Source organism: Lipotes vexillifer, unplaced genomic scaffold (assembly GCF_000442215.2).
Source record: "Lipotes vexillifer unplaced genomic scaffold, Lipotes_vexillifer_v1.1 scaffold147, whole genome shotgun sequence".
NCBI lineage: Eukaryota > Metazoa > Chordata > Mammalia > Artiodactyla > Lipotidae > Lipotes > Lipotes vexillifer.
In genome coordinates, this window is record NW_006778796.1 from 5,202,411 (window position 1) to 5,215,159 (window position 12,749).

Genomic DNA, 12,749 nt, shown 5'->3' on the forward strand with positions numbered 1-12,749 from the left:
GGCATCATTTGTCAAGTGTAGGAAATGATTTCAACAGTTGTGTTAAGGATCGAAATGGGCCCTTTAATCAATATAAGATGAGCTGCTCTTTGTCACTCTTCTGAATCACTATAATCAAAGCTGACACACAACCAGATCAAGCTTTCATTATTTCTCAATTACCTGAGAAGGAGCTGGAGTGTAGGAGGGGGGATGATTTTCTGAATGAAGCAAAGAAATCTCCCAGGCCAAAGGTTTGGGGAAATAATATGCATCATTTTTATAGTCCTTTTAGTTTACAAACAACATTGCATTTCATCCTCACAGTACCCAAGGGTAGCACAGCCCACACGTGCAACCTAAACCAGTGACGGAATGCGTTGTAAACACGCACCCGCACAGCACTAAAGCCCAGTCAACAGTAATGAGCACTGTGTGTATGTGTGTGTGCGTGTGTGTGTATGTGTGTGCGTACATAGAGAGAGGGGGGCAGAGAGAGAGAAAGAGGGAGAACCAATGAGCACGTTAGCATGAGATCAATAAAGAATGAATTTTCATGGAAAATAGAACATGCACCCGGCAGCTTCGAAGAGCTATTTCTATTGGTCCCTTGGTAGCATGTAAGAGAAAAGGAGCAAAGTAGGGTGTTTACATTCACTGCCTTAGTTAAGAACACACTCCTTGAGGACAGTATGGAGGTTCCTTAAAAAACTAAAAATATAGTTAACATATGATCCAGCAATCCCATTCTTGGGCATATATCTGGAAAAGACAAAACTCTAATTAGAAAAGATGCATGCACCCCAATATTCATTGCAGCACTATTTACAATAGCCAAGACATGGAAGCAACCTAAATGTCCATCGATAGATGAATGGATAAAGAAGATGTTATACATATATGCAATAAATATTACTCAACCATAAAAAGAATGAGATAATGCCATTTACAGCAACATGGATGGACCTAGAGATGGTCATACTAAGGGAAGAAAGTCAGAGAAAGACAAATACCAAATGATATCACTTATATGTGGAATCTAAAAAAATGATACAGATGAACTTAGTTACAAAACAGAAATAGACTTGCAGACAGAGAAAACAAATTGATGGTTACCAAAGGGGAAAGGGGCAGTAGGGATAAATTAGGAGTTTGAGATTAACAGATACACACTACTATATAGAAAATAGATAAACAACAAGGACCTACTGTATAGCACAGGGAAGTATATTCAATATCTTGTAATAACCTATAATGGAAAAGAATCTGAAAAAGTATATACATGTGTATCTATCTATCTATCTATCTATCTATCTGAATCACTTTGCTGTACACCTGAAAGCTAGCACAACATTGTAAATCAACTAGACTTCAATAAAAAGCCATTTGTTTTGAACAAAACCCCCACAATCCTTGGACTGTCTGTTGCACAGTTTCTATCAGGTCACCCTTCCTGTTATACAAAGGACCTTCCCACAGCTCTAAAGCAACTTGGAACAAAGCCATTCTCTGATGCTTTAGCGTGACTGAATCGTTGCTTTTTCTTCCACCCCCGTACTTATTCTCTTTCAGAAAACTTTTTCTTGATCTCAGCCTCTATCCCCACTTCAAGTTAGATGTGGATTCATATCCTGACTCTTTACAGCCTCTGTGAACCTAAGTGTCATCAGCTGGAAGACGAGGACAATACCTGCTTCTGAGATCACTGTGAGGGTGCAATGAGAGAATGTATAAACAAGTGTGGTGTCTTGCTCTTACGAGGGGTTCCATAAATGTCCCTTTCATTTCCTCCCTGGCTCCACCTATTCCTTTTTCTTACTTTCTGGTGTCAGTTAGGTGATCCTTCTGTCCTATTACCATTTTCTTAATTGTTATGGGTTTGTATTTGTAGGTCCTTTTCTTCTGTTGTGTTTCCCACTTAGAGAAGTTCCTTTATCATTTGTTGTAGAGCTGGTTTGGTGGTGCTGAATTCTCTTAGCTTTTGCTTGTCTGTGAAGCTTTTGATTTCTCCATTGAATCTGAATGAGATCCTTGCTGGGTAGAGTAATCTCGGTTGTAGATTCTTCCCTTTCATCACTTTAAATATGTCATGTCACTCCCTTGTGGTTTGTAGAGTTTCTGCTGAGAAATCAGCTGTTAACCTTATGGGAGTTCCCTTGTATGGTATTTGTCATTTTTCCCTTGTTGCTTTTAATAATTTTTCTTTGTCTTTAATTTTTGTCAATTCGATTGCTATGTGTCTGGGCATGTTTCTCCTTGGGTTTATCCTGCCTGGGACTCTCGGTGCTTCCTAGACTTGGGTGGCTATTTCCTTTCCCACGTTAGGGAAGTTTTCGACTACAATCTTTTCCAATATTTTCTCGGGTCCTTTCTCTCTCTCTTCTCCTTCTGGGACCCCTATAATGTGAATGTTGTTGTGTTTAATGTTGTCCCAGAGGTCTCTTAGGCTGTCTTCATTTCTTTTCATTCTTTTATCTTTATTCTGTTCCATGGTGGTGAATTCTACCATTCTGTCTTCCAGGTCACCTCTCCGTTCTTCTGCCTCAGTTATTCTGCTATTGATTCCTTCTAGTGTATTTTTCATTTCAGCTATTGTATTGTTCATCTCTGTTTGTTTGTTCGTTAATTCTTCTAGGTCTTTGTTAAACATTTCTTGCATCTTCTTGATCTTTGCCTCCATTCTTTTTCCGAGGGTCTGGATCATCTTCACAGTCATTATTCTGAATTCTTTTTCTGGAAGGTTGCCTATGTCCACTTCACTTAGTTGTTTTTCTTGTGCTTTATCTTATTCCTTCATCTGGTACATAGCCTCCTGCCTTTTCATCTTGTCTATCTTTCTGTGAATGTGGTTTTTGTTCCACAGGCTGCAGGATTGTAGTTCTTCTTGCTTCTGCTTAGGTCTTCCACTCTTGAAGTGTCAGCCTTGTGTAGGACATGAACATTACAGTAATGGAATCATTTCACATAGAAAATTTTCAGTTTATATTTATATTGGTATCAAATACTTTTAAAAGTTGTATTTAGTTAAGATTTTAGCATTTTAAGGGCTCTTTTGCTAATATCTCTGAAGGATTAATTTATAATTAGTCCTTATTAATTATACCAAATTAATAATTTACAAAATTAAATCAAAACATTTTAAACTATTTAAAATGTTTATTCCAACTTATATTAAAAACATTGAAAACAACCTATGAAATTGCCTGTGAAGTGTAGTTGACCTGCTTTAGTTTTGTTTTTACAAATGCATTTGTTATAAAGCTTCATGGAAACAGGAGCTGTTTGTTGGCAGAAATACAGAATAGAGTCCCAGGAAGCAGGGTAACAGGGCCCATGGGAGAGCAGGAGGGCCCCAGACACTTGGAAGTCTATGATTCTCAGCCCTCTAATACACTTCCAAACCATCAAATATGAATTGACACAAACCTTAGGAATAGGGAAAAAAAAAGAAATGAGTTTAGGGTACATTAATGTTGGTAAATTTAGCAAACTGGTCATTGGTACATTGGTTCCTTTCTAAACTGGCTTTTGTTGGATTGGGTTCATCAAATTAACCTTGATCCTTTTTGGATCACAGTAATCTACAGTCCCTTTGAAAAGTCTCCTTCACACTGCTTCCGAGGTGGTTTTATGAACGGAAAAGCATGTCGTGGCACTCTGCTGCTTAAATTCCCTCTATTCTTTCTCATTAAGCTGAAGAAAATGCAGGCAACTTCCAACGGTACTATCATCAAATCTCACAAAGACTAGGATACTTGAATCCCACCCTCTAATCGCACCAAACCACAAGTTGTGAATGATCCCTGTCTCCCCACCCCCAGTCTTGCCAAACCTCTGGGTCTGCACTCAGGTATGTCTCTTTGCCTGGAATCATCATAGCCCTTTATCTGTTGAGCCTTCACTTCCTCTGAGAAGTGTGCCTAAAAACCTTTCTTTCAATCCTGTCATGACTTCTATGCCATTAACTCCCCACCCTCACCATCTTGAAAAATTATTATTTATGAATTAATCCACAAATAATCATCACCTCCTAGTCCTGTGTTGCCAACCCTTTCCAAGAGAAGAGAAAATAACTGAACAAATGGGCATCATTATCAATTTAGAGTTTTAAATGTACCCTGAACCTTGAACACTGCCCAGTCTTGTCTTTAGTCAATAGTATTTGACATTCCCCTTAGTAGCTGTTGCAAACTTTTGTCTCTTTTATTTTTCCCCATATATGTCTCTCCTCCAATGTGTGGACTCCTAGAAGGCAGGATCCATGTATTTTCATCTTTGGAACCCAGGACCTTAACTCTGGAGCTGTATAAAAATATTGGTAACTGACAGTAACCACCACCTAGGGTGTGCTGGGTTTTTGGGAAGGGGGACAAAACTCCTGGAAACCAACCCATAAAGATGTGTCAGAGCTCAGACACAGAAGTACCCCTGATAATGAGGGTGAGGAAAGCAGGGCACTCAGGCGTGTGGCATAGGACGGGCCTTTTAGATATTTGGCAGAAGCTACCACGAGGAGTGGCCAGTCCCTCTTCCTCTAAATCAAATCAAGATGTGTGAAATATGACCCTGGACTCTGCCATGGCAGTCTGTGAAGCTCACAAAGCTGCATTCACATTCTTCTTCTTTCATCAATTTGTATTAAACTCTGTTTTGCACTCAAGTTTCCCCACTTGTGAGCCCACTGAGAAGAGGACCAGTTTCTGAGATCTGAAATTATAGTTAAAATGGCAGTTCTGTGCAAGGGTAGTCATGAGCTTCGGAGAGGGAAAATGCAGTGGATTCATGATCAAATATACCTAACGTGCTTTCCCCTCTTTTTTTCTCCATAATGAGGATTTGAAACCATGATGATTCTATCATCTGAGTAGAAATGGCAAATAACAAGACTTTTCTTTAATGACATCAAGAAAGATGAACTCACTACTATTATATTAAAAACTTTTCTTTGTTAATGATGTCAAGAAAGATGATCTCACTATTATATTAAAAACTAGTGTGGGGCTTCCCTGGTGGCACAGTGCTGATGCAGGGGACACGGGTTCGTGCCCCGGTCCGGGAAGATCCCACATGCCGCAGAGCGGCTAGGCCCGTGAGCCACGGCCGCTGAGTCTGCGCGTCCGGAGCCTGTGCTCCGCAACGGGAGAGGCCACAACAGTGAGAGGCCCGCGTAACGAAAACAAAACAAAACAAAAAAACTAGTGTGTATGTAACTCACCATATATTGCTGTGGACTTTTGCAAATTATATCTGTGTTCATGAAGTGGTCCTGTGATATGCGTATTCTTTCTGCAGATGAGGCAGAACTAAGGCTTTCAGAACTGAAATGGCTTATACATGGTCACTCTGTTACTAATTTGACTCTTTCTTCAGATTCTGTAAAATGTGATTTTAAAGAGATAACTGTGCAAAGAGAAAGGATCTACTTTATATATGTCATGGAAAATTCATATAACTGGTTACTTAAGTGTTCATGTAGGGGACATGTGTGAGTAGCTTCACAAAGATTTGGAAAAACTTAGGGATAGTGGTGTGACAAATTTTTATTGAAGGGAATAATATTCTGGGGGAAGTATTACTAATTATATTATTACTGGCATTAAGAAGGTCATGGAACCTTTCAGAATGTACAATGTATTTTGTTTCCTGAATTGAATGTAGAATAGGGTCCTGGATGGCCCTTCTGGTGACAAGATGATTAGTACCTTCACAGTTAACTGACCAAGTACAGATTCTGAGAGATGTTGACCAAGGAAGATGATTTCTCCCTGAATTTCCACAAGGAAACAGTCCACAGCTTTTATCTCTCATCCTGAGGGAATGGAGGATGAACCACGAGAGTCTTCCTACAGGAACCCTGACCCACATCAACGACTGTTTCTTGATGCCACTGTCTACCCTCATGGGGTATACACTGGCCTCATCCTAGGTGCTCTGCCTCCACAGGGTGATTCAGGTAGACACCTGGAATCAGAAGGTCTGTGCGTGTCGCCTTCTCTCAGGCCAGACCAGCAGTGACTGCCATGAGTAGCACAGCAGGGATATGGACTGTACGGAGAGCTCTAGAAAATGTAGAGAATGCTGCTTGGCTTGGGAGAAACAGCAGGCAGAAGCTCAAACCAGAGCCTTGCAGATGAGGTTTTAGCCAATCAGAAAAAGGATTTTAAGCTGACACTCTTGCTGCTGCTAGTTGAAAAGTTTGTGTGAAGAGGCCTGTAAGACCAGGCAATCCCCAGGTCTGAGGCAGCATCCACTGCACAGCCCCAGAGCAGAACGGAGGGAATTTCTCCCTTAGGACAGGAGGGAGGACATGGGCCAGAAGCCTCTGTTTATTCCAAGGGACCCTGAAGTAAGGTCTGAGGGACCTGAGGCACCTTCAAAATCCCTCTCTGACTGTTCTTTGTTGCCTCCCAACCCTACTACCGGTCTGAGTTTGATGTTCCTCTTTTATGTTTTCATCCCTCCATGGAAGCCCTCCCTGCTCTGAAATTACCCTGATCCTGAGTGCGCCACTGCTGGTGGAAGCCCAGTGACAGATTTCCCAGTCTCAGGTGCTCTGGGACTATGCACCTAATTCAGAATATTGAACTAACTCATTGTCTTCATGTGCCACTAATGGAAACTTCTTGTCGTTGCCTCTTCCCTATTTCTTTTTAGCTGGTAAACTCTTTATGGCCTGCTTGTAGATCCTTTCCTCTATTTTGAGAGAGAGAATAGAGGGAGAAACACTTATTGTCTTGTTTATTAATGTTTTCCAGGCACTGTTCTAATTGCTCTATAACCATTTAATACTGCCCCTAGTCATGGGCAAGAGGAGCCTGATAAATAATACATTTATTTAAAAAAACACATTGATACTTCTGCCATTGGGGATTTGATGCTTAGGGCTGGCACAATCTGTACAATACAATATTACTGTACTGTTGTACAATCTGTAACTATAAGTATCTGCTCCCTCATTAACACTATTCAAGCTGCAGGAAATGCTTCTCTACATCTTTTGCTCTCTGTCCTCAGAAATAAAGGTGACTGTGTCTGAATGCTGTTAATGTTTGTGGATTGTGTTTTTGCTGACATCAGATGGTTCAGGGAGGATCTGAGCGGCTGAAGAGATTTTAAGAGAAAAGTCAACTTAATTTTTCAAATACATTCAAAGAGCATAAGTGCAATAGATTGTTATGTAATGAAAAAAATCACTTGCCAGCAGGACTGGTTGTCAAATTTTGTTTGTTTTCTTGCTCCACGTATAAACCTGATACTGCCAACAGTTACACTTGGCAGCTGAGGAACATTTTGCGATATTAAGCAAGTCATATTACTCTTAAGTTTGTATATATGAAGGCCTAGATATAAAATGCACGAAGCATGACTCACATTTTACAAAGAGAAGTCTGAGGCAAAAAGGTTCAGTATTTTGTTGGCTCTCATAAAGCACATCAGTGGTAGACAATGTCCCTGGTAGTACAGTGGTTAAGAATCCACCTGCCAATACAGAGGACACAGGTTCGAACCCTGGTCTGGGAAGATCCCACATGCTGCAGAACAACTAAGCTCGTGCACCGCAACTACTGAGCCTGCACTCTAGAGGCTGCGAGCCACAACTACTGACGCCCGCATGCCTAGAGCCCGTGCTCCACAACAAGAGAAGCCGCCGCAATGGGAAGCCTGCGCACTGCAACGAAGAGAAGTCCCCACTCGCTGCAACTAGAGAAAGCCTGTGTGCAGCAACGAAGACCCAACGTGGCCAAAATATAAATAAATAAATTTAAAATAAATAAATTTAAAACAAACAGCAACAAAAAAACCTTTTTTTTTTTTTTTTGTTCTTCCATGCCTTTATTGGTGACAGCAATGGACAACAACAATGCCAGGCATAGCAAGATACCTGGGGTGGCAAGCAGGCACTTGCTACATCAGTGCAGCTCAAAACCATCTCCTTCAAGAACTCTGCTCTTCCCACCACAACTTAAGGGTCCTCAGAGTGTCTAAGATAATAAAAGTGAACTTGTCTGTGACAATGATTTTCTCTCCCTGAAATATGATCCCCACTTATTTTCCCTTACCCCAAATCCCAAGAACAATAGGTTTTAAATAAATATCACAAGGCTTTCCTGGTGGCGCAGTGGTTGAGAATCTGCCTGCCAATGCAGGGGACACGGGTTCTAGCCCTGGTCTGGGAAGATCCCACATGCCGCGGAGCAACAAGGCCTGTGAGCCACAACTACTGAGCCTGCGCGTCTGGAGCTTGTGCTCTGCAACAGGAGAGGCTGCGACAGTGAGAGGTCCGTGCACCGCGATGAAGAGTGGCCCCTGCTCGCCGCAAGTAGAGAAAGCCCTCGCACAGAAACGAAGACCCAACACAGCCAAATATAAATAAATAAACAAACAAACAAACAAATAAATAAATATATCGCAGAGATGTCTACTCTTGAATCATTTTATTTTTCTTCTTGTTCTTTAAACTCCGAAGGCATTCAATCTTCCGATCATTCAAAACTGAAAGGAGTCTTCACCCGAAATGTTCATCCAGTGTAATTTGATGAAGACAGAGTGCCAGGCATTAGATTGAGAACCTTCCAAACAAATGTCTGCCCAGAGATACATGAGGTACTTCAGCTCCAGTGCTGATTGGTTCCTTTCCTTGGGACTCTCTAATCCTGCCATACATGGAAGCTTTCATAGGCTTTTATTCTCTAAAGTAGGCACACCAGATCCACTGGGTGTGAGCTGTGTTCAGTACCATTACTTCTTCCTTTGTTCTCAATTATGTCTGGGACGGTGGCTCTGCAGATCCCCAGAGGCCTTTGGACAACAGCTGTGATGGTGATGCTGATGGTGCTGAGCACCCCAGGGGCTGAGAGCAGAGACTCTCCACGTAAGTGCAGGGCAGCTTCTCCCCAGGGCCACCACTCTGGGGACCAGGCTCTGAGGGACACTTGGCCTGGGGTGTGATCTCAGAATATTTCCTCTCTTTGGGGATGCGAGCTATGTTACATTCTCATTTCCACCTTCTAATGACCACACAGGAGTCGGGTCGGGGTGGCAGAAACGCAGAGGAAACCCACGCATGGGAAGGAAGGCACTTTGCCAGGGACCCAGAGAATGTGCCTGTCAGGACGAGGACAAGCTCCGTTCTACAGCTCCTTTGTTATTCCCTTGAAGTCTTGCGCTTATGTAGACACTTGTTTGTCTCTGAGGTTCCCAGGATTTCGAGGGAAAATGACATTTCATGTGAGAACGTCCTGATCCCTCTAAGTACAGAGATGGATGTAAAACCAAACCGACAGCCCTGTTTACTCGGTTCTCAGGGTCAGGCAGGAATCACAGGTCCCAGGGCTCCCCTCAGAGACAGGCCTCCTCGCACGAAAGTCATTCTGGAAGCCCTCAGACGGGGCGGGAGGCCTTGGAAGAGCCGCCTGGGGGCTCCGGGTTCGCAGCGGGAGGCGCAGGGCTGGGCTGGGCCGGGAACCCGGGGTTGAGCGGCGGGTTTCAGGTTTTTCCGACCCAGCTGGCCACGGGCCGACATCGCCCCGCCTGCCGAGCGGCTGCCGCCTGGCTGAGCGGCGGTGTCTCCCGCAGAGGATTTCATGTTCTGGCACATGAGCCTGTGTTACTTCACCAACGGCACGGAGCGGGTGCGGTTTGTGGAGAGATACATCTATAACCGGGAGGAGTTCACGCGCTTCGACAGCGACGTGGGCGAGTACCGGGCGGTCACCGAGCTGGGCCGGCGGACCGCCGAGTACTGGAACAGCCAGAAGGACCTCCTGGAGCAGAAACGGGCCGTGGTGGACACGGTGTGCAGACACAACTACGGGGTTGGGGAGAGCTTCACGGTGCAGCGGCGAGGTGAGTGCAGGCCGCCCTCCGCGGGCCCCCCCCCCACGCACGCCGAGACTCCGCGCGGGGGTGAGGGGTCTGGGCCGCGGGGGTGGGATCCCCAGGCCCGCGGAGGGGACAGCGAGCCCTGGCGTCCCGCGCGGAGGGCCGGGGACCGAGGGCACAGCAGGGAGACGGAGGTTGGTAGCCCTGGAACATTTCCCGCAGAGGCGGGTCTAGGACTGCTCAGTGTGGCCCCAGCTCTCGAGAGCCTCGTCCTGCGCAGTTCTTTCCACTAATTCTGCTCGTTCCCGCCTCGTGCCTTTGGCTTCTTGGCTTCCCGAAGCTCAGGAGCTCAGGCTGGTGGAGTTAGGGCTGCTCCACGGCTGCTCTCAGGGCACCTTACACACGTGGTGATATATTACAGCCATGAAAGAATACATTTTCACTTTTTGGTTTCAAATCATTATTCATCTTAATCCTGGTTTCTTAAATGGATGTCTCTGTATCACTTGTCCCGGCCCTCTTTCTGGCAAGGGACTGTCTTAATTATCCCTGTGTGCCTAGTACCTGACACACTGGCAGGTAGTATGAGCTCCATAAACCTTGCTTAAATTAATGAATAAATGTTCTCTGTTGCCCAGCCACTTAGGCTCAAGAGAAAGCATAAAGGTAAATAGGGTCTTAAAACCTGACCGTATTAATTATTCTTTACGATTTTGCGTTAATGCTTTAAAGTAAACTCTTATTGACTTGGATCTTAACAATTTAGAATTCGTGAATGCAAAGCCTGAGGAAAAAAAGTGTTTAGTAAAAATAGAAACAGTACTTGAGTGTTGTTATAAGGCAACGTTCTAATTTCTTAGAAAAGCTCAACAAATGGCTGATATCAGAGCTGAAGTTTTGGGGTAAATAAGTTGATGCCATTTAATTACTGAATAAAAATTGTTTCAGGTTCCGTTGGCCTCTGCCTATCCTCTCTCTCCCTGCCAGCTCCCCCAACGTCCACTGCAGGGGTAGACATTCTGAAAGTTAATTATACCAGTTTCATGAGCACCTATTGCTAGACAATTGTCTTACCAAACACTACCTATACTATGCCACTTAATTTCCTTGGTGTTAGCAATCAGCATCACCACTTTATATATGCTAATATTGGTACATAATAAACAGTTTAAGTAATTACACACAGTTATTCACTGTCTTGAAGCCTCCCCCAAATACACAATAGTCATCATGTTCTTTACTACATGTATGTAGAGTCTAATGGAAGCAAAGCCTCGTTTAAGGCAGTTATGACCAGAAGCAGCAATGAGTCTGTTCCTGCTTATTTTCAGTGTCAGTGGGACAAAATGATACATTCAAGGGATTGAAAACTCACTGATTAATCCCTAGTCTGACCCTGGTGTTCTCTGTGTATGTTCACATAACTTTTAGCTTACTTTACCCTATCTTGCCTTCTCCTTCATCTGGATGCCACCAAGTACATACATGTATTTTTGCTATTTCAGTTCTTTTTCATAAAAACTATTCTAAAATTTCTCTCTTGAACTTGTGACCTCCATTTTTTACTCCCAATCTGTTTAAGACGAACAGATTTTATAAGTCCACCTTGCTGACCATGACTTTAGTCAGAGCCCAGGGAGAAGGACCTGATCAAGAGTTAAAGGCCAAACTGAAAACATGATTCTTTCCAGATGATGGCTCGCGAGCACCATGTTATTGGGGTGACGAGACTGTCTGCCGACCTCAGCAAGTCCCAGTTACATTGTATGTTCATGTGACATGCTCACTAACCTGGGCCAACTTCTGCAAGAATCTCAGAATATTTTCTATAGAGAACATACATGATAATTATGTCTGATTTCAGAGCAAGGCAGTTATTCTTAATAGCAAAGGGATGGAGTAGGGTTGGCAGCTCACTTGAATGTTAAAAGAAAATTAGGGGAAAAAAGTAAATGAGAGTACGTAATGTATTATCAAATAGCTAAAACACTGCATGAAATATTTACTATAGTTTTGCACTCAGGGAATGAGGGAGATGCAATAAAATGGCTGCAGAGATAAAGGATAATACGCGTAAAACAGGTTGGGAGGTGTGTCATATTTGACCATGAGTAGCAATCTGAGAAGATAAAGGAATCAAGGCATGGGCAAACACGATGTTTTATCAGTGTTACTTGTTTTCACAGTTTCCTTTCTTTTCCTTCAAAAATCACAAACTTTTGACATAACGCTGTGGTTCTTTTTTGTTTTTATGTTTTGTTTTCTCTTTGTTACAAGATTGCAAGTTCTGTAAAGGCAGGGGCCACAGTTCGTTGTTTATCTTTGGGTCCCCAGTGCTTGTCAAATTTATATTTGTTGAATGAATGAATGAATGAATCAAATAAAGTATATGTGGCATAAATGAACTCGAGATGGAAGTGTAGGTATTTAATTATATAAATTTTTGTGGGGAGTTCACCACAGAATGGCATTTGAGCTAAGATGAGGCTAAAAACTGAGAGGGATGCTTTGTTGACCGGTAAGAAGTGCTCTCGCTCTCGAATTCTGTATTACAGGGCTGAGGGTTATAGATGTAGCCTGTTTGAAAAGCACTGCTTTGTAGGAAGGATGTGATGGTCACTGTTGTCCCGTTTTACTGGACATAGAAATGTCTGTACTTTCTTAATTCTCAGTCCATGGGGCCATGACTACTGTTGATCATCTCATGGCCAGCAGGTGGCAGTCAAAGTTGCTGGATTTTCTCTACTGTGGGGAGCACAGAACCTAACAGAAAACAGTGTCACTGACCTAGCACAAGTCACTAGAGCTTATCCTCATGGTCACTTCTAGGTGGGAGAGCGAGGGGGAACAAGTTCAGGTTTATTATTTTATTTTAAAAATGTTATAAATAGTGGCCTGTATAATTTTAAAGTGCTTCTTTTTTTTTTTTTTTTTTTTTTTTTTTTTTT

General features: G+C 43.0%; 1 protein-coding gene across 1 annotated transcript in view; it reads left to right on the forward strand.

The window, feature by feature from the left end:
* Window positions 1-8,742: 8,742 nt before the first annotated feature.
* Window positions 8,743-12,749, forward strand: part of LOC103087452 (DLA class II histocompatibility antigen, DR-1 beta chain-like) — a 66,528-nt gene continuing 62,521 nt past the window's right edge. The window contains exons 1-2 of the mRNA XM_007451938.1: window positions 8,743-8,851; window positions 9,556-9,825. Coding sequence (XP_007452000.1) covers window positions 8,743-8,851; window positions 9,556-9,825 — 379 coding nt within the window. The remainder of the gene's footprint in view (window positions 8,852-9,555; window positions 9,826-12,749) is intronic.